Raw genomic sequence first — 26,146 nt, 5'->3', positions numbered from 1 at the left:
AGAATGGAGCAACAAGCAAACAGTATTTTTGAGGTTGATGAAATCTGCCCTGCTAATCTACCTGAGAGGCTGGCTGGGGCGGGCCTAACCCGTGAAGTAGGTGGAATCATTGCAGAGAGACGGTGACTCTTGCTTTTGGGCAGCTGTAAATGTGGGGGAATGGAGCTCCATTTAGAATCTGGGAATCTCTTGGCAGTGGACAGTGTATGGGATTTACTCCGCTATAGTATCTGCCATTGGGGGACATTCTCAGTTGGTTAACACTTTATATGTACTTCTGCCTGAGAAGAGGCCTGCCGGAGGAGCAGTTTGTTGGGCAACGGATGTACTGTTCCTGACTTGGCAGTAAGCCGTTCTACCTTACCAGCTCTTCTGCAACTGTCTAAGATTCACCAGGTCACAAGCTTCTGCTCTGCAAATGGAGGGTAACTCAAAGACCAGCCTCTTTTTACCTGCTCAGGCTTACTCAATAACTTGGCTGCACTTTTTCATAATGAAGCTCCCACCTCTGTATGCTGCTGTCGGTCTGAAAACACTAAGCTGCGGCCACTTTTGAATAGGATGCTTTTTGCCTTGAGACCTGAACCCAGTTTTTGGAAGTGCCCTAGGGAGGAGCTTCCTCTCTGACCTCAAGGGGAGGAGGAGGTCATTAGGAAGTGGTGGGCGGAGCCACGACTCTGTACTTCTGCTGTCTCTCTCTGCTCATCGCTTAGCCCTTTGGCTATCTATCTCTGTTTACCTCGAAGCCTTTTTTGAGGAGCTGCAGAAGGTGCACGAGTCACTAGCTGGACATTCTTTGGAATACCCTCCTTTTGGGTGGGGTCAGCAGACACAAGAGTACCATGTGGCCTAGTTACCAAGATGGACACGAATTCAACGCCCACCTGGTTTGCCGCATGTGCTGTATGGGTTAGTATGTGAAGTTTTTTCCTTGTCTGGGCCTGTGGATCCCAAATAGCCCTTGTTGTCATTGACTCATAGGAGTATATGGGTTTTGAAGTCTTGGAGGTGTTACATCCTTTGTCCTTGTTAAAATGTGCGGGGGAATACACGGGTGCCCTACTTCCTGGGGAACTTCTTAAGCTTGTAGTGACTGGCAGTTAAGAGCCTGAGCTTTGGGTGTGGGACTTTTTTTATAGAGGCTGAATTCATGCTCATGCTTCTTTTTGCCTGTATCAGGAAACCACTTTTAAGTTATGTTGCATAGTTCTGAGAGTCCAGGGTGTATTTTTAGCAGAAGTTGGTTGGTTACGGAGTCCACCTCTGAGCAGACTGGATGGGGGGGTGGGAGGGAGGAGTCATGGCCTGGGTTTCCTCTTTCACTTACTCTCTTCTGCCAGCTATGAGGAGGGAAGAGGGCTCCAGGATGGTCTGAGGATGGGGCCTGGGACGGGACAGGGGACCTAAAGAAGAATTGCAGGCTAGGAGGAGTATTGTATAGGCTGTGGCTTAGGTTTCCCTGGATAAAGGACAAGAGTTCATTTAAATCATGTTCTGTGACCTTGAGCAAGTGGCCCAGGCTTTTTGGCCACAGATTTCTTTGGCTTCCAAACTGCAGGGTGCACAGACTGGTGCTGGAATGAGATGTCAGTTCACCCGTTCTTGGTAAAATGAAAAAGGTAAGGAGAAAGTAGTGTGCCTTTCATAAAAGGAAACTCATTTCAAGACCTGTCGTTTACTGTGATTTTCCTTCCTACTTTTCTGGTGTTAAAATGTCCTTTATTTTATGAAAGAATTTTTCTTAGGTAGTAGTTTGATTTTAGATTATCCCTACTTAGCAGAAGAAAAGGTTGACAGCTTTATGTTAGGTTTTCTGATTTATTTTAGAACACTTACTGATTTGGAAACTCCTGGATTGGTCATCAACTTTGATAATCAAAATAACTTTTGATATTATTTTCTCAAATCTCTAAAGCAGAACAAAATTGTGACCCAAATAGGCAGATTTTTCACTAAAATTGAAATCGCCAGCTATTTTATCGAGGGGAGAGAGCAGAAGAAATCTCAGAAGGGGTGTAGGAGAGCTACAGTTACGATTCTGTCTCCTGACCGCTAGGCCAGTGCTGCCAGATATTTAAGTGCTTTGTGAGAAACAAAGGTGGTATTATAATAATGTTTGGGGCACATGGAGGGGCGGGTTTAGTCTGTTGTTGCCATGCAGTCTAGCCTTCTATCTTTCTGGTATCATTGAGATTTCCTTCCTGAGATCTAGAGAAAAGAATCTTCTGCATCTGAAAGTGCTTGGAGATAAAAGGGCCCCTTTTCTCTAACCAACGGAGAAGTTTAAGGAAGTTTAGAATCTTTATTGAAAGTTTGGGGGCAAAAACATTCTCTCTCATCGTACCCTGTTTAATCCCCCAAGGCAGGGTGGCCTAATGGACTCTGGCATCACCTATCTGCTTGGGGCTCCAGCCCTACCACTAAATGGCTAGATGAGCTAGGGGAATTGCTTGATCTTTCTATGCCTTGGTTTCCTCATTTTAAAAAAGGGGGTTTAAATAGACCTAGTGCAGAGTCATTATGAGGAGTACATGATATTCAAGCACTTAGCCCAATGTAAGCTCTGCAGGTGATTTTGATATGACAGGCTCACAGACTGGTATTTGGGAACCATTGACCTAGTCCAAACTCCAAAATTGTAGATGAAACTCAGATTCAAAGAGGGGAGCTGAGTGTTCTGTAAGGTAAGCATTGTAGACTAGAGGCCAGCAAATCCAAGTTACAGACCTAATTGTGCCCCTGTGTCACTTTATCCCACTTAAGAGGGCTTCATAGGGCTTGGATTTCTACATCTTTCAGATGATATTTTGAGGATTCTTAAGCCTTTGATCTCTTTGATCTGTGATTTAGCTTTTCTGATAATCCAATGAATATTCAAGAAACTATTGAGCTTTTCCCCCTCTTCCCTTCGCCTTGTATGCCTCTCCCTCCATCTTTATGGCTCATTTCTGTCACCACCATGCTTAGTCCTGGCTTATTTCTTTATCTAACTTCTGTTGTTTACTCTCGGATTCCCAGTAGAGCAAAGAATTATCATTAATAAAGTTCCAGTTTGCCTGAGAAATAACATAAAACTTCAATTCTGCACTGAAGTTTATAGAATTATCACCTCCCTAAGTTCCCATTTCTCAATGTTCACTGAGACATTCTAAGCCCACCAACCCTTGGTGATAGATGCCTGTCATGAACCCCCGTTACAGTTACAGTTTTCACCTCCCTTCTTCCTGTCATTACTCAGGATGATATTGTGTTGCTTTCTAATAATTTCAAGGCGTGGTGATTGATTAAAAGTCCATCACAGACTTGGATTTGAACTGCAATTCTGTTACTAGCTAACTGTGTGACTTTGGGCAAATTATTAATAAGCCTTTTTGAGCCTCAATTTGAACTATAAAAATAAGAATAAATAGTGTGTGCTTGGTAGATTGTGAGGACTGAGTCAAATACTAAATGAGACAGGCCTTGCACAGTGCCTGATGCAGAGTAAACACAATATCTAGGTCTGTCTTATCTCCCAGAGTTGACTTATATATGTTTGAGGATAGGAAATCATTTATAATGTTGGTGCCATTGTATATTTTCGGTAAGCACAGTTAATTGCTTGATCTCTGTCTGTGTATCTGTCTTTTTTCCCCTTCCTTCCTCCCTTTCTTCCTTCTTGAAGTATAGTTGACACATAATGTTATATTAGGTTCAGATGTATGATTCAATAAGTTTATACATTCTGTCTCACCACAAATGTATCTACCATCTGTCACCATATGCTATTACAATATTATTGACTATATTGCCTGTGCTGTACCTTTGATTCCCATGACTTACTCGTGGAAGTATCTCGTGCGTGTATCTCGCACTCCTCTTTGCCCATTTTGCCCATACCCCTATCCCTCTCCCCTCTGGCCACCATCAGTTTGCTGTATTTATGGGTCTGTTTCTTCAGCCTCTTTTCTTTGAGCTTACATGAAGTAGTGCAAAGTCTCCTGGGTCCAGATGTGACAAGAAGAATTTAGAAAAGCTGTAACCGTAGTTGGGACATCTGAATGGAAATCCCTGCTCCTTACTGAAAAGCAGCCTTTTAATTATCATTTGGGAATACTTAGTCTGACTTTGAGAATACCATCTTAAAGTGTCCTTGTAGATATAACATTGGCACATAGTGGCTTTCAGTATATATTTGTTAAATGAATGAGTATTCTTGAGTACCCATTATTTTCTTAAATGTTGGTTTTAAAAAAAAAGATTTATTTATTTATGTATTTATCTGACAGAGAGAGATACAGCAAGAGAGGGAACACAAGCAGGGGGAATGGGAGAGGGAGAAGCAGGCTTCCCGCCAAGCAGGGAGCCCGATGCGTGGCTCAGTCCCAGGACCCTGGGATCATGACCTGAGCCTAAGGGAGATGCTTAACAACTGAGTCACCCAGGTACCCCAAATGTTGGGTTTTTAAGGAAATTTTAAAACATGGTCTTGACTCTAAAGAGCTGAAGATAAATAGGATTTACACAGAGAGGTATGTAACAATAGGTTTTATATGCTTTGTGTCAAGTAAAGTGAATAAACACAGGCACCTGCAGGCATCTAGAAGTGGCTGGCATAGGTGGAAGGATGTAAAGGGAGAAGTGGGACTTCAGCTGGACCTTCTAAGGAGGCTCTAACTTAGATAACCCAAAATGAGAGAGACAGATATTCTGGTAGGGGCAACAGAGACAAGAATGTGCAAGTTATGTTTGGAAACAATGATATCAGAATGATCCAGGTGAGTCATGCTGGGGAGAGCCCAAAGATAAAGTTGGAAGAGTAAATTATAAATTTCTTCAGGTCAGAGGCCAGGTATTTATCTCTTCCAACTACCTAACACACAGGGAATAAAAACCAGAATTGAATTTCAAAGGGTTATAACAGACTATGGAAACGAAAGACCTAGACTTGGTCTTCTGGGAACCACCAAAGAATTTTTGAGTAGAGGGATGATATGGGCAAAGTGGTGATTTTGGAAGATAAGTTGAGATAGGCTGTCTGGTGTACTTCCCACAGCCACACCTGTCAACTGTTAGCTTCAAATATGTAGCCTCAATTCTGACTGCTCTTCTGAACTCTAGACCTAACATTCCAACTGCCAGCAAGAAGGTCTGCGAACACCTCATTTTTCTTCTACTTAACTCAACCTACCCAACACCCAATCTATGCCTCCTATTTTCCTAATCTTATGATATTACTCCTCCCAGTTGCTGGAAACATTAGGTAACCAACATTTATTTTTTTTTATTATTTTATTTATTTATTTGACAAAGAGAGATCACAAGTAGGCAGAGTCAGGCAGAGAGAGAGAAGCAGGCTTCCCGCTGAGCAGAGAGCCCGATGTGGGACCCTGGGATCAGGACCTGAGCAGAAGGCAGAGGCTTAGAGCCACCCAGGCGCCCCGGTGACCAACATTTATTGACTAGAAACATTAGAATTATTTTGAACCATCCCTTTCCTTCTTAACACATCTAGTCAATATTTAGGAGCTATTGTTTCTGTCTCTACATTATCTTATGGATCTACCTGCCCTCTTTATATCCTTACTGTCTCTGCTCTAGTTCATACTCCTAGATTTCTTTCTTGGTTTGTCATAGTAGACCTCTAGCTGGTTCTTGTACCCCTTAGTGTCTCTTTGCTGCAGACTGGCCTTCCGTCCAATGCCAGATTTATCTCTTCAGAACACCTTCTGCTTCAAAAAATCTTGGGGTGGGAGTGCCTGGGTGGCTCAGTCATTAAGCATCTGCCTTTTGGCTCAGGTCATGATCCCAGGGTCCTGCAATCAAGCCCCGCATTGGGCTCCCTGCTCTGTGGGAAGCCTGCTTCTCGCTCTCCCACTTTCCCTGCTTGTGTTCCCTCTCTCTCTGTGTCTCTCTCTGTCAAATAAATACATAAAATCTTAAAAAAAAAAAAAAAATCTTAGGGCGCCTGGGTAGTACAGTTGGTTAAGTGTCCAGTCTTGTTTTCGGCTCAGGTTGTGATCTCAGGGTCATGAGATCGAGCCTTGTGTCAGGCTTGGTGCAGTCTGCTTGAGACTTGGTCTCCGTCTCCCTCTACCCCTTGCCCTGCTTATGTTCTCTCTGTCTTTCTCAAATAAATAAGTAAATCTTTTAAAAGTCTCGTGGTGTCATTTTACTTACTGAATTAAGTAGTTTTTTGCAGTGATTTAATCTCATGTGACCTTGTAAGCCTCCTTTTTCATTTAATTGCTAAATGTATGCTGTACGTAGCTATGCTACTCCCTGAAACACATTCTGTATACTTACATTTCTCTGAATTGCTGCTCATACTTCTTTTTCAGTTTTGAATTCCTTAACTCCTTTTCATGCTGCTCAAATCCTGATTGTTATTCAAGGTTTGGTGAAAACACCATGCCTTCCATGAACTCTTCTCCTACCCCTCTGTCAGAATTAATCAACTGTGATTATCAGCATCATTTTGTGTTGCTTGTATCTGGTGTGTTATTTGCTTGATATTATTGTTAATTATTTATATATTGGTGTTTGCCACTAGATTGCAAATTTCATGAGGTCAAGGAACAGGCCTATTCTGACTATTTGCCTTCTCTGTCAGCTCACATATCTCATTTTTAAATTTCCAGGAGGTTGGTGCCTCTTGGGCTTTTTCTTCTCCTCCTCTTCCTCCTTCTTCTTCTTCTTTTTTTTTTTTTTTAGATTTTATTTATTTATGAGAGAGAGAGAGAGGAAGCCCAAGCACATCAATAGAGGGTGGGGCAGAGGGAGACAGAGATGCAGACTCCCTGCTGAACAGGGAGCCTGATGACCTGGGACTTGACCCCCGGACCCTGAGATCATGACCTGAGTCAAAGGCAAATGCTTACCAACTGAGCCAGCCAGGTGCCCCATTGGGCTTCTTGAACCATTTGTGATTTTTCTGTGGCCCTGAGGGAAACAAACAGAAATTCTTCTTTTATTTGCTTTTGATTATAATGATTTATAATGCACTGGGATTGTGTTACCAGCTATGTTGGATTAGAACACAGAACTTTGCACCTCAAATGGAGGCTTTAATTCCAACTCTAGGCCCATTCTCAAATTGCTCCTAGAAGAGTAGGGCAGATAGACACATAAACAATAATACCTTGCAATAAGCACAAGAGAAAGATCATCTAAACCAGTGTGTGTAAGGGATAGGAAAAGCTCCTGGAGGAAGCGATGGTTGAGTTGAATACAGAGCAAGGAGTAGACAGACAAGGGGGGAGCTATCTTCCACACAGAAGGAACAGTGAATACAAGGGCAAGATTACACTTGGGCAAGAGTATTCAGCAAGGCTGAAAGTTAGAATTTTTATGAAAGGGTAGAGAAGGATGAGTGGCAGGCAGGCATCACATCATAATGGGTCTTAGATGCCAAGGTAAAAAGTTTTAATCTTATCCTGAATGGAGGCATCAGGCTTTGGAATCCAATGGAGCGGAGTTCAAATTTAACTTCTTTACCTACCTTGTGACCCCAGACAGATTACTTAACTTCTCTGTGCTTTATCTTTCCAATTAAATAATGTCTAGCTTTCAGGGTTGTTGAGCATTAGAAATGACATATGTAAGTCATGTAGCACATAAGCAGGTATTCAGTGAATGTTAACTATTAATATTAATAGGAGGGTAAGGAGTCACTGAAGGATTTTAAGGCAGACAGTAACAAGATCAGTTTTGGTAGGAAGATTGCTGGCAGCATTGAAAAGGATGGTATCTTAGTTTGGGAGGTGAGGAAATGGAGACAGCATTGTTATCATACTTGTTCAGGAAGCCAAGCGGAAAGGAAAGAGAGAAGTTAAAGGTATACAAACTAGGGAATAATTGTTGGACTAAGGTTCCCAAAAGAAGGGAAGAGGTGGGATCCAGATTCTAGGTGGAAGGACTTGCCTAAGTTACCAAAGGACATATCTGCAGGTGAATCTAATACAGAGAAAATTAGGGTACATATTGGTTGCTTAATGGACTGTAATGGTCTTAATAAAAGTTAGAAACAGGTATTAAATCCTTCTAATTAAGTAACCCTCCCCCATTATTCATTGGTGTCTCAGTATGTTCAATCTTAGAATTTCCCAGTGGGCAGTTGGGTTCTTTTTTGGCAGTTCATAGCCTTTGGTAGGGCCAAGTTTATAAGAAGCATCAAAGAATATGGCCTTTTAAAAATTGACTGGGGTATCTTTGAAAATTCTACCTCCAGTGTTAGTTAGGTAGAAAGATCTTTGCTGGGCCTGGAATTAAATTAGGGATTTATGTGTAGGGAGCCAAACCTAAAACTTTTTAAAAAGTTTGGAAGTCTGAGCTGTTTGGAGCATTCTGAAAGTTTAATAGTTAAAAGTTGGCTTTTTGTAATGAATTTCCTTGCTAAAATATTATGATCTTAAACCCTAGGCACTGCAATTTCTATCCTCTTGTCTTAATGCTTAAATTAGGAAAGAACTTGCCTGTACTTGATGGGTCTGGGACAAAGGATCCTAAAAAAGGATCCTTCAGCTTTGGGGGCACAGTTGTTCCATAAAAACCCTTTTCTTTTTTTTCTTTTTTTTAAAGATTATTTATTTATTTATTTGACAGAGAGAGATCACAAGCAGGCAGAGAGGCAGGCAGAGAGAGAGGAGGAAGCAGGCTCCCTGCTGAGCAGAGAGCCCGATGCGGGACTCGATCCCAGGACCCTGAGATCATGACCCGAGCCAAAGGCAGCGGCCTAACCCGCTGAGCCACCCAGGCGCCCCCATAAAAACCCTTTTCTAGGGAACTTACAGCTCAGCTCTAAGGCAGGCTACCTGGTCTTGAGAAGTGCTTATAATCATGTTGCCATTAGTAGTTATGCTCAGAATAGGTACTTGGACCTCTTGCTGCTGAATTAGAAGTCTGTTTTTTAGCTGTTGGAAACATAGTAAGATGGACCAGTGTCCATTGTGCCTGTTGCATCTTCAGGTCTAAAATAAAGGAGTCAGTAGAGTGAAAAGAAATCCCATGAATTCCGCCTCTTCTTTATATATACATACACATACATATACATGTGTGTTTATATATATACACATATACATACATATATATATCTCCCCAACACAGAGCTTGAACTCACGACCCTGAGATCAAGACCTGAACTGAGATCAAGAGTCAGATGCTTAACCGACTAAGCCACCCTGGTACCCCCTGCTCCTTCTTTAAAATGTTGGTTAGTTGAAAAGGAAATTTGTTAACTTTTGTTTTCCATCTCTTATTTAACCTGTCATGGTAAACACATTTAACTTCTATAATAAAGAATTCTGAAAAGAAAAATAGCTAGGAAAACTTGTGTCTCTAGAGTGAGGCTTTTGTAAAACTAGCAATGGCCGTTCTTGGTTATGAAGGTATTAATGTAGTGAGGCAGAATGGGTTTGGTAGTAGTGAAATGTAGAGGGGCACAGCTTTTAGTTAGCTTTAATTTTGTTTTCACATCGTGGCTGCATGTTTCAGCACACAGGTGACACTTATTGGGGTGTTGGGGTTTTTTACATACTGGACTGTTTTCCCCATAGGGGAATTCAGCTCTGATTTCATTCTGTGTGTTTCATTAGCCAGTCTTCTAATCATATATTGGCCAGTCAAGAAAGTTTTTGTTTTTGTTTTAGGTCATATCCTGCAGAGCTGTAGCTGTTAGCAGCATTGGGAGATACTGTAAAAAAGTAAAGCATAATCTTTTTCCTTAGGAGTTAGTGATCTCATTGGTGATGTAAGAATAAGCATATTAAAAGTTGAGGACTCCATGTTATTATATAAGTGCTGATTGAGTGATTAGCATAGTAAATACCATAAAAATTTGTAGGACAAAGAGACTGTTGAGACCTGGAGTTGTCAGGAGAGGCTGCCAAAGTAATTTTTCTCAAGCACACATCTGATCATTTTTTCTCTTATTTAAGATTTTTCAAAGCTTTCTCTACCAATTTCTTAGTGGTAAAGTTTGGACTTACTAGCTTATAAGAAAGGTCATGATTTGGCCCATGGCATCCTATCTAGTTTTAAGTCTCTCCACTACCTAATACACATCCTGTCTTTCAACCATCCTTGATTCTGTGCACTTCTCTGAACATAAGCACCTGGTTGTCTCCATGAATTTGCATTAGGTGAAATTTGCATATAGTAGCTTTGTCCCTTCCCTTTAATTCTTCGCTAACTTCTGCTCATCTCTTAAGGTTTAGTTAGACTTACTCCTCTGGAAACTTTGACTAACTGCCCATGTGTCCCTCTCCTGTTCAGGTAGCTTAACCATTTTTCTTCTGTTCTTGAGCACTCTGTGCTTAGCTCTGTTTATAGCATGTATCAAACTGCACTGAAGTTATTTCTTTTCTCTGCTAGACTGTCATCTATTTTATTTTATTATTTTTTTTATAAAGTAGTCTCCACATCCAACATGGGACTTGAATGCATGACCCCAAGATCAGGAATTGCGTGCTCCACCCACTAAGCCAGTCAGGTGCCTCGACTGTCATCTCTTTTAAAGATAGGGACTGCGACTTTGGTATCTATTTTTTTTTATATTTTATTTATTTATTTGAGAGAGAGCAAGGGAAACCATGAACTGGGGAGTGACTTTGGTATCTATCATCAGAGTCAAACACAGGCTCTTCCAAGCATGTACGTTCCTAATAAAGATGTATTCAGGGGCGCCTGGGTGGTTCAGTGGGTTCAATCTCTGCCTTCGTCTCAGGTCATGATCTCAGGGTCCTGGGATCGAGCCACGCATCAGGCTCTCTGCTCCGCAGGGAGCCTGCTTCTCCGTCTCTCTCTGCCTGCCTCTCTGGCTACTTGTGATCCCTCTCTGTCAAATAAATAAATAAAATCTTTAAAAAAAAAGATGTATTCAAAGAAGAAATGAATGAATGAATGATTTTAGATTTTAAAAAGTAAACAGTATTTGGGGTGCCTGGATGGTTCAGTTGGTTGGGCTGATTTTGGCTCAAGTCATGATCTTGGGGTCGTGGGATCAGGCCCCACGTCAGGGACTATGCTCAAATAAATAAATAAAATCTTTTTAAAAAGGAGTAAGTAATACTTGTAGAGAGAGAGAGTGGCATGCTGTGAAGAGAAGGTAGTGTGAGCAGTGTCAGTGATTTCTATGAGACTGCAGTTGTAAGCTGATTCTCATTCAGTCTGTAGATGACACAGGCTTGGAAAGGATAATGAAGATGTTGGATAATTGAATCAGCATCTAAAAATTTCAAAATATGGTGGGATGACATGCTCAAATCTAATGAAAATCCTGGCTTTGAATACTTGCAGGGCTCTATTAAGTGAAAGGTAGCCTGGAGCTCCGCGATGGCTCGTGGAGTCACTCATGGGGTCATGATCCCAGAGTTCTGGGATCAGGCCTGCATAGGGCTTCAGCCCCAAATCAGGCTCCCTGCTCAGCGGGAAGTCTGCTTCTCCGTCTGCCCCTCACCCCACTCTCTCTCTCAAATAAATAAATCTTTTAAAAAAAAAATGTGAGGGGCGCCTGGGTGGCTCAGTGGGTTAAGCCGCTGCCTTCGGCTCAGGTCATGATCCCAGGTCCTGGGTTCGAGCCCCACATCGGGCTTTCTGCTCAGCAGGGAGCCTGCTTCCTCCTCTCTCTCTGCCTGCCTCTCTGCCTACTTGTGATTTCTCTCTGTCAAATAAATAAATAAAATCTTTAAAAAAAAAAAAATGTGAGAGGTACCCTACACTTAAAAAAAAAAATTCTAACAATTCCAAATGAGAGCCAGTAGGGAGAATTTATAAGGAAGCAAATGATGACATATTTATAGAACTATTAAATTGATATATTGCCTTAGGAGTAGTGAATTCTCTATTAAGTTTTAAGTATCAGGAATATTATAGAATTGTGCAGGATTTGGGCAGACCTTTCAACCCTAAACAGATGACTCTTTGTTGTTGAAGGGAATCATGTTTCAGCAGGGAATAAGACTAGATAACTAACTCTAATTCCCAAGTTCTGTGCTATATAGTAGCAAGAGAGCACTGTTCCTTGCAAAGCAGGAAAAGATTCAAGGCTGAAAAGAAGGATGTGAAATTAAGAGCAAAGACAGGGATGAGGTAGCACTGAATGTCTATGAACTCAGAAATGTGAGTAGGTAGTACTGCAAGTGGAGAGAGTCAGCATTGTTTGAACAGCAGCTGTGCGGCTCTTACTAGGCAGTTAGTCAGAGGGGAGTAACTGGGCAGTAGGGAGGGAAGACCTCAATGATGTTTGTGAAGATTACTAGTGAACCAGAGTTATTTAATTCTGCCACTTTCTTCTGAAATGCTCCCTGACTTGGAGAAAAAAATGGAAGAGTTGAGCAGTGGTGGTAATTCAGGTTCCCAGATTGTCATGATGAACTTAGTGGTAGAAGGTTAGGCAGTTGACAGTTCCTGGAGGATTAGTGATGGCAGTTTTAATTGCTTAACTGAGTTGTCTAGCGTAGACCAGGATAAGCTTAGATGCTTTTAATAAAAGGGATAAAATAAGAATGGAGTGATAAAGCTTGGGAATGATTAGGATGACTGTGTTTGAAGCAGGAATGCGTGACAGTGTGGTGGCTGGATATGAACTGGAGATAATGTCAGTTGTAGATGATGCCAGAGGATGCGTGTGGAGATAGTAAATGTGAACTAAGTTGTTGGGAGGTTAAGGTAGATTTGCCATGTGGAGGAGGGCAGGTGCCAGATAGTGGTCGATGACAGTGAGCATGATTTGAGCAAGATAATTAGGGGGGTGGCATAGGCTTCAAATAGAAGAAAAGGAGCAGGGCTGATGGATCACTGGTCTGGAAGTGCTCTGCGAATTGGCAGATGTGGGAGAAGGGGAGTCCTCTGCAAGATCAGGCCTTTGGAATAGTGATTCCCAAGTATTGGCAGTCGTGTTTTTGTGAATGGGATGCACAAAACTGAGAACGGAGAGTGTGCCTATGAAGAAGTGGCTCTGAAGGACTTAGGAGAAGGAAGAGCTGGGGCAGGTGTGCAGTGAGTTAAACTGAATAGCTTTCTGGGGTTGCCTGGGTGGTAATGGCTGCTGCGGAAATGGGAGCTAGGGGTAGAAACTGGAACGGAGCAGAAGAGGGTGGGGGAGCAGGGCACTGGTCTTGCAGATCCATAAGTGAAGAGGGAGATGGAACCTCCGTAGTGCGAGTGGCCCAAATGCCAAGTCCGCTCAACCTCTTCTGTCGGTGGTGTTCACAACTTTGGCTTTTTGGAGGTTACTTTGGGGGAAGAAGAGACTCATTCACTCCCCAGATTATGAAGCTGAAGAGACTTTGCCATGGCATGGTTTTTGAGGCTTATGATTCTGTCTAATCTATAAAGTGGCAAGATGGTCAGGACAGAAGAGGAAGTTCAGACAGGCCAAATTTTCCCAGCAACATGGGTGTGTGGAAACTGTCTCCACGGTCCACAGAGAAGCTGGGCTGTGGATGAAGCAGGGGTAGGGGAACTTATCCGGGCCGTGCTAAGCCAATGCCTTCTCTGTGTTTGCTTTACAGATGAACGGGACCGTGTTCAGAAGAAGACATTCACCAAGTGGGTCAACAAGCACCTGATGAAGGTAGGACTCCTTTGTAGCTGCTGCCCCAGCACCTCTGGCTGCGCCTAAGCTGGATCTGTCAGTCCTTCTCTCGGAGAGTTCAGATTGTTTGTCATGTGCTCGATGCAGATACACATGTGACTTTTTAAAAATAACTAACATAGTCATAACCGTGTGGAAACTTGTACTGATCAGTTTCTTGGAGAAGATAGTAAGAAATGCCATTACCTCAGAACATGAAGGTTGAGGGTACCAGGGGGTGATCCTGGATTCAAAGAATACTTTGTTCCTAGCTTTACAAATTATTTTATAAGCTCCCTTCTTTATTTTCATTTCTAGATCTGATTACTGTGTAAAGATGGGGCAGAGGGGCTTTTGTTCTTTTTAAGTGCACAAATCTTAAATGTTTAGATTAAGCTGTTTTTACATGTGTATTTACACTGTAAACACCATGCAGTGTAAGACATAGAATACTTCTAGAACGGCTAGGGTTGGGGGAAGATTTTATTATTGTCTTTAAGAAGAGGAGAAACCAAGGCAGAGACATGTTAAAAGCCCACCTAAGGATAAGCAGTATGACTAAAGTGGCAGTCCAGATTTGAAAATAACATTTTTGAATAGTATATCATAATTACTCAAATACTTCACATAATTTTGAGTTATATTGATTACTGCTCTGGGAAAGGTCACCAGTGACCTCTTAATTGCCATGTCCAGTAGCCTAGTTTTATCTTCCTCTTATTTGGTTTCTCTACAGTATCTGATACTGCTGACTAACTTAATATGCCTTAAAAACCTCTTATGTTGACTTCTGAACACTGATTTTTCCTGAATTACCTCTTTCCTCTATGAATGCTTGCTTGCTTGCTTGTTTGCTTTCTTTCTTCCTTTCTTTCTCTCTTTCTTTCTTTCAAGATTTTATCTGTTCATTCATGAGAGACAGAGGCAGAAGCTGAGGGAAGTAGGCTCCCCAAGGAGCAGGGAGCCCAATGCGGGACTCGATGCCAGGACCCTGGAATCATGACCTGAGCCAAAGGCAGACCTTAACCATCTGAGACACCCACGCGCCCTTTGAATCCCTTTTTCTTTCTTTGACTCCTCCATGTGGTGGTCCTGGGGTCCTAACCTTACCCATTTTCTTGTTTTGTTCTCTGTACTCTTCTTTGGTAGTCTTGTGTTAGTCACAGGGATCATTTGTAGTGTGGAACACAAGGAAGCACAAGCAGAAAAAGGATATGAAATGATCTCCTAGAATCTGATGTCTGGATGGAGCAAGGTTTTATTATGAAAACTAAGCATTATCAGGCAGCTTAGTTTTTTTTATTGAGGCCTTGTATTCTCTCATTTTTATTTCTTTCTGTATGTCTCCTACATTCATTGCTTCTGCCATTGCTTGTGTGGTAGCTATCTCTCAAATGGTGATGTAATTTGTGGCTACAGAATTCTGTAGACACAAAACACAGAAAATCTGATTGGCTGGGATGTTCTTTTCTTCCATGGGTCAGGTGTCCATCTGTAGCTCAGTAATATATGGCTAGGGAGATGGTTATGTAAATCAGTATGGCTCCTGAGGGCCACTGTTTAATGGGGGCTTCTGATGAGGGCAGTTTTCAAAGTACAAGATCTGGATATGGACATAATGATAGAGCCATTTCCTGTGTTCTTTCCTAAGCCAAAGACAGTGTAGCACTTTCATCTAGATGTCACCCAGACATATCCATATTCAACACACCACGAATTGCTAAATATTTTCATTCATGTACTTAGCTATCCAAATTAGGAATCTAGAACTATTTTCAGGCTGCCCATCATCTCCCTTTTCATCAGTTCCAATCAGTCACTTCTAGCTCAGAACGATGCTTGCACCTGACTTCTCTCCTCAATCCCCATGACCTCTGCTCTAGTCCAGGGCCTTTTCAGCTTGCCTTGATCACTGTAATAGCTCCTAGTAGGGTTTTCTGTAGTAATCCTGATAACACAAATAGTAGTAATAGTTTATTGAGTGCTTACCATAAAGCTGACATTCTGGACTAAGTCCTCAACATGGATTAGCTTCTTTACTGCTCAGTGAACTTATTCTGTAGACTCTTTCAATTTTCCCATTTTATCAATGAGGGCAATGAACTTTAGAGGACTTAACTTCTTCAGGGTCATGCTACTAGAAAGAGGCAAAACTGAAATTTTAGAATTCAGACAACCTAAATTATAGAACCTGTGCTCTTAATGTCTGCAGTAATGGCCCGGCTTCTGCCTGCCTTTCCAGGCTCATAGCATCAAATTCCCCTTTTATCTCAGGCACTTGGTGAACCATGTGCCATGCTAAGAGCCATGTGCATGCTATTTTACAACTGTATCCTTGCTCGTGCTGCTCCCTCTATGTGGAGCCTTCTCCAATCTCTGTTCTGCCTATGTAATCCCAATTGAACACAACCTCAATAAATACTTTCCTGAATCTTCCATATAGGAATGACTACCCTTTTCTTTTGCCCTCACCATATTCCTTATGTACTTCTGTTATAGCACTTGTATATGTTCTATATCTTTCTGTTGATTTTAACTTGAAGGCAGATACTGTGTCTTATTTTGTTAGTGTCAGGATAAAGAGAAGGGAAGAGAGACAGCGAGAGAAAATGGCTATTTCCCTCTAATTCCTTCAAGATGTACCATTTGCTTCCAGTTTGATGACACAGAACTCTGTCATGATGCAGAGTCCTTGACAACCTGGTTCCAAGCCCCCCGGCTTCATTTGCAGGCATTGTCCTCTATGTAGCCTGTGCTGGGGCCACATGAGATAAGTCACTGCTCCCTAAACACTGCGTGCTTTCACACCTCTTTGCGTATTCATCTCTTGCTCCCTAGAATGCACGTCCCAATCTCCTCTGCCTGGCTATCACCCACTTACCCTTCAAGGCCCACGTCTAATATCACCTTCCTGGGAATCTGACCTCCGGTCCTCAGACTAAATTAATCTCAACTCTGTCTCTCTTCCAAACCACTCTGAAGTGATGCCTTGTGTGTTCACGCGTTGCCTCCCCTATCAGCATGCTCGCCGAGGGCTCAGACTGTATTGTACTACTTCCTCTACCATATACTGCACCACAGATATGAGAAATACCCAGGATTTGTTGCCGTGAGCAAATAATATTTCAATAGTGTTTTATAGCTTACAGAGCACATTCTTATCTGGCTTGATTCTTATGATAACTCTGAAAGCAGTAAAGGTATTTTACCCTCTCAGTTTTCCCAGCTAAGGAAAGTGAGAATTTGAAGGGGTAAAATGACTTTCCCAAGATCATACAGCTAGTGAAGGAGGGAGCTAGGGACCACTCATGAGTCTTATGATTAAAATTACTTGTTCTTCTGAAAATACCCCGAACTTACTCTTTCGTGCCTCATCTCTAACAATTGGAAGAATTGAATTTATCCTGACTCGGGCTGGTCTCCTTAACTTTGTAGTTGAGCACAAATGCCCTGGCTCTCCGCTATTGCTGGTTGGATTTCTGCCTCAGTGCTGCATGATGACAGGAGGCCCAGGGAGGGAGAAACGAGATGAACACAACAGAGCATTGTTAGAAATTGGAGGCCAGCCAGAGCTTTAACTTCAGTCCCTGGCTATTTTTCCTCTCTTCTCAGACCCTCAGCCCTAGACTTGTGACGGCATTTTCTCATCTTGGGATATTTCAGAGAGAGGGATTCACTGCTAATCAGAATCATTGCGCCATGCTGGCAGTCTTTGAACTTTGGGCTGAGAAATAGGGACTGAGATTTGTTTTTTTTGTAATCCAGGCATCCCTTGCTGTGCTCCCCAAGTACACTCAGATTAATGTGGCCATTGGCAAGTAGATGGATATGAGATCAAAGCAACAAGCCTCTCAAGCTCTGGATTTAGTTGACCTGGGATCTCTTGGATCCCCAGCTGTCTCTGTGGGAAATAGTTTGTTGTGGCATAGCAAATTAATTCCTCTTTATTAGTCAAGAACATTTTAAGATTGGTCCAATCTTAAAAGAGTTTTTTTTTTTAAGACCACTGACATCTGTAATATATAAATAACCTAATTTAGAACACAAGCCTACAAACTGAAGTGTTGGACGTATGCTAGAACAGTCAAAAAGAGAAATCTGGAGGGGCACCAGGCTGGCTCAGTCAATGGAACTTGTGACTCTCATTCTTAGGGTTGTGGGTTTGAGCCCCATGTTGGATGTAGAAATTATTTTAAAAAATTAAAAAAAATAAAATGTAAAAAAAAAAAGAAAAATCTAGAGTTTTATTACTTAAAATTTTTTTTTTTTTTTTAGTTTGGCTCCGTGTGGGGCTTGAACTCACAACCACAAGATCAGGCTTGGCATGCTCTACTGACTAAGCCAGCCAGGCACCCCCAAAAATCTAGTTTTTAAATGAGGTTTTATTTAAATTATTTATATCATGTCCCTAGGTCCTGGTAGCTGATAAAGTTTATGCCCTCAGAGAGAACTCCCAGAAAGGATGAGAGAACTGAGCACTTGAGTCCCTAAGGAGGAGAAATGCTTTCTCTGATCAATTATTGTTGACTTCAGAAGGTATAGGTAGAAAGGAGAGGCCAGTATTTAGTCTAGCAATCTAGAAGCTACTGGCCTTCCTGGAATTTCAGTTAAGAATTCCACGTATACCAGCAAAAGTTTTCCAACTCCAAATTTATACTCCAGACCTTCTCAGCTTTTCTGTGTGAGGCTCCCTAGTTGGACATGAATTGGTAGGTAGCTGTAGTGATCCTGGGCACCACTGTTCTGCCATAGCCGTGAGACAGCTTACCTTAGCACTGCATGGACTTCCACACGCCTTTGCTTATTGGCCTCTGTGCGAAAGGTCAGAAGGAGACTGGCAGTGGATTTTCATTTAAGGATTGACAGAGCAGTGCTGTTTAGACCCAGAGGGGAGGAGCATTGCCTTTGTTGTGATGGTGGTTCCCATGCCTGGATATGAGTTTTCAGGACCCGATTTCACTCTAGACACCTCTCAACCCGCACTGAAAGTTTTGGGCCTACCTTTGGACTGGATTTTCTATTCCCTGCACCTAAGCACCCTCACCTGCCTGTTATGGAAAGCTACCCTTTGTGGATTCTAGAATCATCCTCATCTTCAGAGACCCTTTGTGAGTCAGGTGTGGCAGGTGTCACTCACTCTTAGTTTCAACTTAAGGAATTCTCCAAACAGAGAGACAATAGAATTCTTACCCGCAAAGAGTCCCTCTGCTCACCCCAACAAGTTTCCAGCCTCTACTGATTCCCTGCATTTGAACATCGTTTTTTCATAGGCAAAAAGTCTGGGACAACTGCACTCTGTTTTTTAGCATTAACATTTCCACTTTTTAAACATTTTTTAAGCATTAGTATTTTTAGCATTAGCATTTAGGCTTTTCCTTGTGGATAAATTTAGCCATTGAATCAATATGGAATTCCCCTCTTACAGTTTAGAAATCTACAAATTCAGAAATCCATTTAAAGTTACCAGGCTCATTCTCACTTACTCTGTACCTTTTATAAATGTAGATGAGAATAAACAACATATTCTTCTCTTTAAAACTTTCTCCTCTGACCTGTTTATTGCTCTTCAACATAGTTTGGGTCAAGGACATAGAGCTGCTTGTGTTTCTTTTAAGTCTTAGAGGAAAGCTTTTCTTGACGAGGTCTGCTACAAGTGTCAAAGAATATCATGTGGCAGTCCTTGGTTCTTTTTGGAGGAGAGGAGGTCCCCTTAATATGTCCTTTCTACACTTCTGGCATCATGGAAGCCTTGTGAAGGGAAAGAACACTGTACTTGGAGTCAGGAGATGGTGACGGGACACTTTCCAGCTCCATGATCTCACACAGGTTACTTAACTTCTCCAGGCAATGCTTTCTCATCTGCCAACTGAGAGTGTTAACGTCTCTTTGGGCTAGATTCTGATTCCAAGTACTTAAATGTAATTTATTCCTTTCGCTAAAACCACTCAGAAGCTGAGGGAAGCTGTTTGTTTTTCTATAATTTCACATTAATCTTTTATTTATTTATTTATTTATTTGTTTGTTTGTTTGTTTATTTATTTATTTTTTCAGTAAGCTCTACACCCAACATGGGGCTTGAACTCATGACCTCGAGATGAAGAGTTGCATGCTCTACTGATTGAGCCAGCCAGGGACCCATAACTTCCAAGTTAATCTTTAAAGAACTGGGAAAGCAGAGCTTTCCTTGGCTTATTAATGCACAAGAATTGAGGAGGATTGGCCTGGGTGGACTTGATCCCTCAAAATTTAGTCATTTGTTAATTTTTATTATTTATTTATTTTATTTATTTTAAAAAAGATTTTATTTATTTATTTGACAGAGATCCCAAGTAGACAGAGAGGCAGGCAGAGAGAGAGGAGGAAGCAGGCTCCCTGCTGAGCAAAGGGCCCGATGCGGGGTTCGATCCTAGGTTCTGGGATCATGACCTGAGCCGAAGGCAGAGGCTTTAACCCACTGAGCCACCCAGGCGCCCCTCATTTGTTAATTTTTAAAAATAGCTTTTTTGAGATTCAATTCACATATCCTACAACTCACCTATTTAAATAAATACAGTTCAGTGACTTATAGTATATTCAGAGTTGTGCAACCATCACCATAATCCATTCTAGAACATTTCATCACCCCAAAGGAAATCCTGTACCTTTCAGTCATCCTGCCAACCCCCACATACCTTCCCCCAGCCCCAACCACTAATCTACTTTCTGACTCTATAGATTTGCCTATTCTAGACATCCTTTATAAATGGAATCATACACTATGTGATCCTTTTCTTTGTAACTGGCTTCTTTTACTTAGTATAGTGTTTTCAGAGTTCATCCACATGATAGCATGTATCAGTATTTAATTGCCAAGTAATATTCCATTGTATGGATATCCCACATTTTGTTTATCCATTTATCAGTTTGATAGACATGTGGGTTATTTTCACTTTTTGGCTATTATGAATAAGAAACGCTACAAAGATTCATTCATGTACACATTTTTTTCCTGGACGTATATTTTCTGCTCTCTTGGGTATACACCTGGGAGTGGAGTCACTGGGTTGTATGATCACTTGTGTTCAGCCTTTTGAGGAACTGTCAGACTGTTTTCCAAAGCAGCTGCACCATTTTACATCTCTACCAGCAATGTATGAAGGTTCCAGCTGCTCTACATCCTTGTCAACAGTTATAATCTGTCTTTTTGCTTATAGTCCTCCTGTTGGGTGGGGAGCGGTATCTTCTGTGGTTTTGATTTACATTTTCCACATGGCTAATGATATTGAGCATCTTTTCCTGGGTTTATCAGCCATTTACATATACTCTTTGGAGACATTAACTAATGTTGACAGTGATTTTCACAGGGAGTGCAAACAGGCAAAGACCCGGGTAGTTGAAGTGGTTGACTCATCTTTTTCTTGACAGAATAGCATGGGTATTTGTTGGAGAGAAACCTACATATTGATGATTCTTGAGCAGTCTTAGCTTCGCCTGGCTACCTCTAAAACATCTGATGCTTGGCCCACTGGACTTTTTCTTGTCTTTCCTTTCCTTTCCCTTTTCTAGTCTTACTGAGACAGAAATGACATACATCACAGTATGAGTGTAATGTGTACAGTGCATTGGTTTGAGTTACATATATTATGAAATGATTAGCAGTAAGTTTAGTTAGCATCCATTGTGTCATATGAATACGATAAAAAAGGGAAAGCAGAAAAAGTATTTTTTTCCTTGTGATGACAACTCTTAGGATTTCATATATATCATACAGCAGTGTTAACTATTAGATGCCCCCCGCCGCTTTTTTTCTTTTCCTTAAGAGATTTGTGGAAAATTTTGGAGGCAGCTTAGTGTCTACAGTAGAGGTAAAGATTTTGGAATGGGGCAGACCTGGATCTTATTGGCCTGGCCATTTACTCATTGTGTGATGATCTTGGGATGTGAATTGAGCCCTCCAAATCCCATCCCTGTATCTGAACATTTTCTGACACAGAAGCACTAGTAAGTGTCAGTTGGTACTTGAGCCTGCTCCAGGCAGAGCTGCGTCCAGTATGCTTCAGAAATTAACCATTGTTCTCTGTTACTAAAAATTCTCCAGGGAAAAAATGCACCCCTCCCTTCCCCCATTACCTCTCTTTTTAGTTTTTCATAGTTATTTAGTCATTATAATGAGAGAAAGACTGAGAGACATAATAAATTAGTCTCAGCTAAGTTTCTTGTAAAGTGGTTGAATTTTGCTGTTCACAGGTATAAAACATGATTGGAATTTTTAGAAGAAGATATTGAGTCCTCATTGTGAAATTAACTTTATATTTCAAACTACCTCTTTTTCTTTTCAGTACTCTGTAGTATTTAGTGTCCTGTTGATAATATGATCTCACTTAGTCCTCATTCCCATTATAATTTATTTAAATAATTATTCAGTGCCCATTCCTGATTCGAATGCGCTATGCTCAGGTCTTTATCTATCAAAAAAAAAAAAAAAAAGTCCCTCATTGTTGTCCCTTCTCTTTATAACTTAATACGAAGTATTTAATATATTCTCTGCAATTCATTTATAACCTGTTTTCTATTATACCACTCTCTAGAAAGTGAGTCTCACAAAAAAAACACCAGTATTTGTTAAGACCTATCTTGGTCTTCTTCATGCTTGTCCTAGAGCATTTGATATTGGTGATCATCCATCCCCTCTCTCCTTGATTATCATTTCTTGTTTTGTTTTTGTTTTCTTGTCTTGTTCTTGTTTTGTTTTCCTACCTCTTTCCCTGCCTTTTTCCACCCCCTATGCTTTGTTGATTGCTTTTCCATCTCCTGCCTTCCAATTTTGGCTATTCCCACAGGCTTAGTCCTCAGCACTCTGCTCTTCTTTCTTGCCCCTAACCCAGAAAGGCCAACATTTCCCATGTCTTTAGCTAGCTAGCACCTCTATGCATATGACTTCTAAACTTAAGTTCTCAGCTGACCCAAATTGAATTCTGATATTTTCAGCTGCTTCTAGAACATTACCATTTGTAGCTCCTTTGCTGCTTTTTTAAATTCAGCATATTTAAAATCGAACTTTTCAGGGCACTGGTTAGCTCAGTCGGTGGAATGTACAGCTCTTGATCTTGGGGTTGTAGGTTTGAGCCCCATGTTGGGTGTGGAGATTGCTTAAGGATAAAATCTTAAAAATTTTTTAAATTAAAAAAAATATATATTGAATTTTTCAAACCACTTTCTTCTCAACCCTCATGACCTGCTTATTTCTGTTAGTGGTGCACTGTGGTTTTGAAACCTTAGACCGTTTGAGGGAGAAGTCTTGAAATCTTGGAGCCAGCTTACATGGGCTCACAAGAGCTGAATACTAATTTTGTGAGCTGGTTGTTAAGCACAGCCATTATGAAAAATTAAATTATATAAACTTACAATTAAATAAATTATTTCTAAAACAAAGGTAATAAATACTCAAAACACATCACCTCATAATTATTTTACTACTTGTTAATATTGTCTACACTCCTGACGTTAATTATGTTAATTATGTCTGATGGAAAAGTATATAATGGTGTGCTGTTGTATATTTCTTTCCAACATTGCAGTTAGTGATATTATATTAGTGGTTGGAAATTGGTCGTGGTGGGAGTATTTATTTATTTATTTATTTATTGTGGTGAGAGTATTTAAACTACAGAAATCAACAAATGCTACAAGTCTGAGCTAGATGTGATACTTTGTCTAAGACTTAAAGTGGTGGAGGAAATGTTAATATTGCTGGTTAAAATAAAAAGTATGTTATATCTATGTTCATATTGTGAATAGCACAAAAATTAAAGAAATATTCCCTCAGTTTTTGAAAGCTGTTACCCAACTCATCATGAACCATTTTCTCCAACTGGGTAATCTACCTATCACCTTCTTAATCCTTTATTCACAAAGGACAAACACTCATACCTCATATTTCCACCTCTGTACCTTGTCTTCTGTGATTTTTACCATCTTCTTTCTGTCAGAACATTTTCTAATCCTTCCAGGGGGTCCTGACTGGCTCAGTTGGTTAAGCATCTGACTCTTGATTTCAGCTCAGGTCTTGATCTCAGGGTTATGAGATTGAGCCCTGCATCAGGTTCTGTGCTCAGCACAGAGTCTGCTTGAGATTCTCTCCCTTTCCCTCTGCCCCTCCCCCAGGCGTGCTCACTCTCTCTCTCTGCGTCTCTCTAAAATAAATAAATAAATAAATAAATAAATAAATAAATAAATAAATAAGTTAGTTAATTAATTAAAAATGTTAATGCACCTCCTCCCAGTCCCCCAGTCTTTCCAGTTCTTTCTCTTCCAGGAAGGCTCACCAGCTAATTCCAGCCTTTATCTCCCCCCACCCAATGTAATCTCTACACTCAATGTGGGGCTATAACCCACGACCCCAAGATCAAAGTTACATGCTCTACCCACTGAGCCAGTCAGGCACCCCATAGCCATGATCTTTTCTGACTCCCATTCTCTTTGGAATGCTAGAATATTATAACTGGAAATGATGACTATACAATTTTTCATTCAAATGTGGAAATCCTAGTATCCTGGTCTATGCTTGAAAAAAGCCGCTACTTCTGAAATAGCCCTTTTTATTGTTGTCTAAAGAACGACTTATGTTGAAAATGAATCTGCTTCCTTATACTTGCCACTTGCCACTGACTCTGCATTGTGTCACTCAGTGAAGTTGTCACTGGACTTGGAACGAACCAGAACACCTATTGCCACTTCCTGCAGTTATGTGACCTTAACTTCTCAAAGCCTCAGTTTCCTCAGTTCCTTCAGGGTACTAAATAAACTTCATGGGGCACTTGTTTGGATTAAATAAATAAAATGAGATTATGGCTGATTATAAAACATAGTAGTTAATGGCAAAGACTAAATTGAGAGAAAGCCCAAACTGAGGCCTGTTTTTCCACTTGTGACCTTGGGCAAATTACTTAACCTCTGTGCCTTGTTGCCTCATGTGTAAAATAGGAGTATTACCTACCTTATCAATGTGAAAGAGAGGAGATCATGTGTACAGCATTCAGCATGGTGTTTGACATTAACCACATATTTTCCCAAAGTTAGATCTGTTTTCCCATATTTTCATTTATAAAATTGGAATTTTTTTTTTCACAAGGAAAATCACCCTCAAAAGGTTTTTTCATTAATTTTGAGAGAGAGTGAGTATAAGTGGGAAGGGCAGAGGGAGGGGCAGAGAATCTCAAGCAGACTCTATGCTGAGTGTGGAGCCAGATGCTGGGCTCGCTCTCATAACCCCGAGATTGTGACCTGGGCTGAAAAAAGAAATATTTGATAAGAGAGGAGTTAACATATAGGTACTCCCTGTGAAACACTGGGTACCTAGCATTTTTGTTTCCTTTGCATTCTAGAAGGCTTTTCTTTTTTTTAAGTTTTTATTTATTTAAGTAATCTCTGCATGCAGTGTGGGGCTCGAACTCACAACCCTGAGATCAAGAGTTGCATGCTGTTCCAACTGAGGCATCCAGGTGCCCCTGGAAGGCTTTTCTGATTCTGACTGGACTCATCTGTCTGTCATTGGCCATTGTATCACATTGGCTATTGTATCACATCACAATAATTCCTGAGAGGTTTCAGGACGATTGACTCTCCCTCCCCTTGCCCAGACTTTCTAGAACATTGTTTACAGCTGGCTATAGTATGTAATAGATCTGGCTTCAGTTTTTAAAACACATATATTTCTGTTAGGTGTAACTATTTCATATGTATTGTAATCCAAACTGAAAATTTCTGAATTTTATTATTGTTTCCTGTTTCAAAGTCTTTAATCTGTGTTTACCTGGAACCAGAAATTCTTGGGTAACTAATAAAAGAATTCAAAATCAAATAAAAGTCAGTCTGTTTCATTCTCATCCACAGGTCCGCAAGCATATCAATGATCTTTATGAAGATCTGCGGGATGGCCACAACCTGATCTCTCTGCTGGAGGTCCTCTCGGGCATCAAACTGGTGAGCTTCTCCCTTCTTATGAATGCAGCCCTATTAATGACCTACTGGTCCATCTTGTTGAATGCCAGGACTGGCCACCACTGCCTGTTCTCGATTATGTGGGAGGAAGAAGTAGAAGACATTACTGGTGGACTTGGTTTCTAATTCAGACTGTTTTAGAATGATATAATTTCATCTTAATGGGAAATGATGTATCATATTCTCATTTCTTGATGAAATCAGGTATCTGTTTTATTTCTTTCATATCTGCATTTTTTTCTCCTTACTTGTTCTTTATCTGTTTGTAGATAGAGTATTTCAGGAACAGTAGATTCACATTTAAAGGTTTTTTAGTAAGGTGTATTTTTCATTCTAGAGTTTTATTTCTCATCCATATAGCCTCCCCTCTTTTTCCGTCTACTGTGAATTGTTTTATTCTCTGTATTCAGCTAAGGATATGGAGTTCACATTTAAAATCTCAGAGTTATTTTTAGGGGTATTTAGAATTATTTTTTGGAATTCACCTCACTTTCTTCCTTCATTGATTCACTGAGTCTCATAGGTTTGGAGAAGTACTAAAGTTGGTATGTGACCACAGCTCTGGATGCAATACGTTTGAGTTCCTTGGATAGTTAAACATGCCTGCCTCTTCCC

The 26,146-nt window shown here is 40.8% G+C and overlaps 1 protein-coding gene across 25 annotated transcripts in view; it reads left to right on the top strand.

Moving 5' to 3' along the window:
• Nucleotides 1–26,146, top strand: part of MACF1 (microtubule actin crosslinking factor 1) — a 347,599-nt gene that overhangs the window by 116,600 nt on the left and 204,853 nt on the right. For 24 of the 25 annotated variants that reach the window (XM_047723646.1, XM_047723649.1, XM_047723645.1 and 21 more), the window contains exons 2-3: nucleotides 13,491–13,552; nucleotides 25,424–25,513. In XM_047723646.1, coding sequence (XP_047579602.1) covers nucleotides 13,491–13,552; nucleotides 25,424–25,513 — 152 coding nt within the window. Of the gene's footprint in view, nucleotides 1–750; nucleotides 910–13,490; nucleotides 13,553–25,423; nucleotides 25,514–26,146 lie in introns of those variants that run through there. The other variant, XM_047723639.1, reaches the window with a different exon arrangement.

This window comes from Lutra lutra, chromosome 4 (genome assembly GCF_902655055.1).
Source record: "Lutra lutra chromosome 4, mLutLut1.2, whole genome shotgun sequence".
Lineage (NCBI taxonomy): Eukaryota > Metazoa > Chordata > Mammalia > Carnivora > Mustelidae > Lutra > Lutra lutra.
Note: the sequence above shows the minus strand (reverse complement) of the source record. Positions and strands in the feature narration are given on the sequence as shown.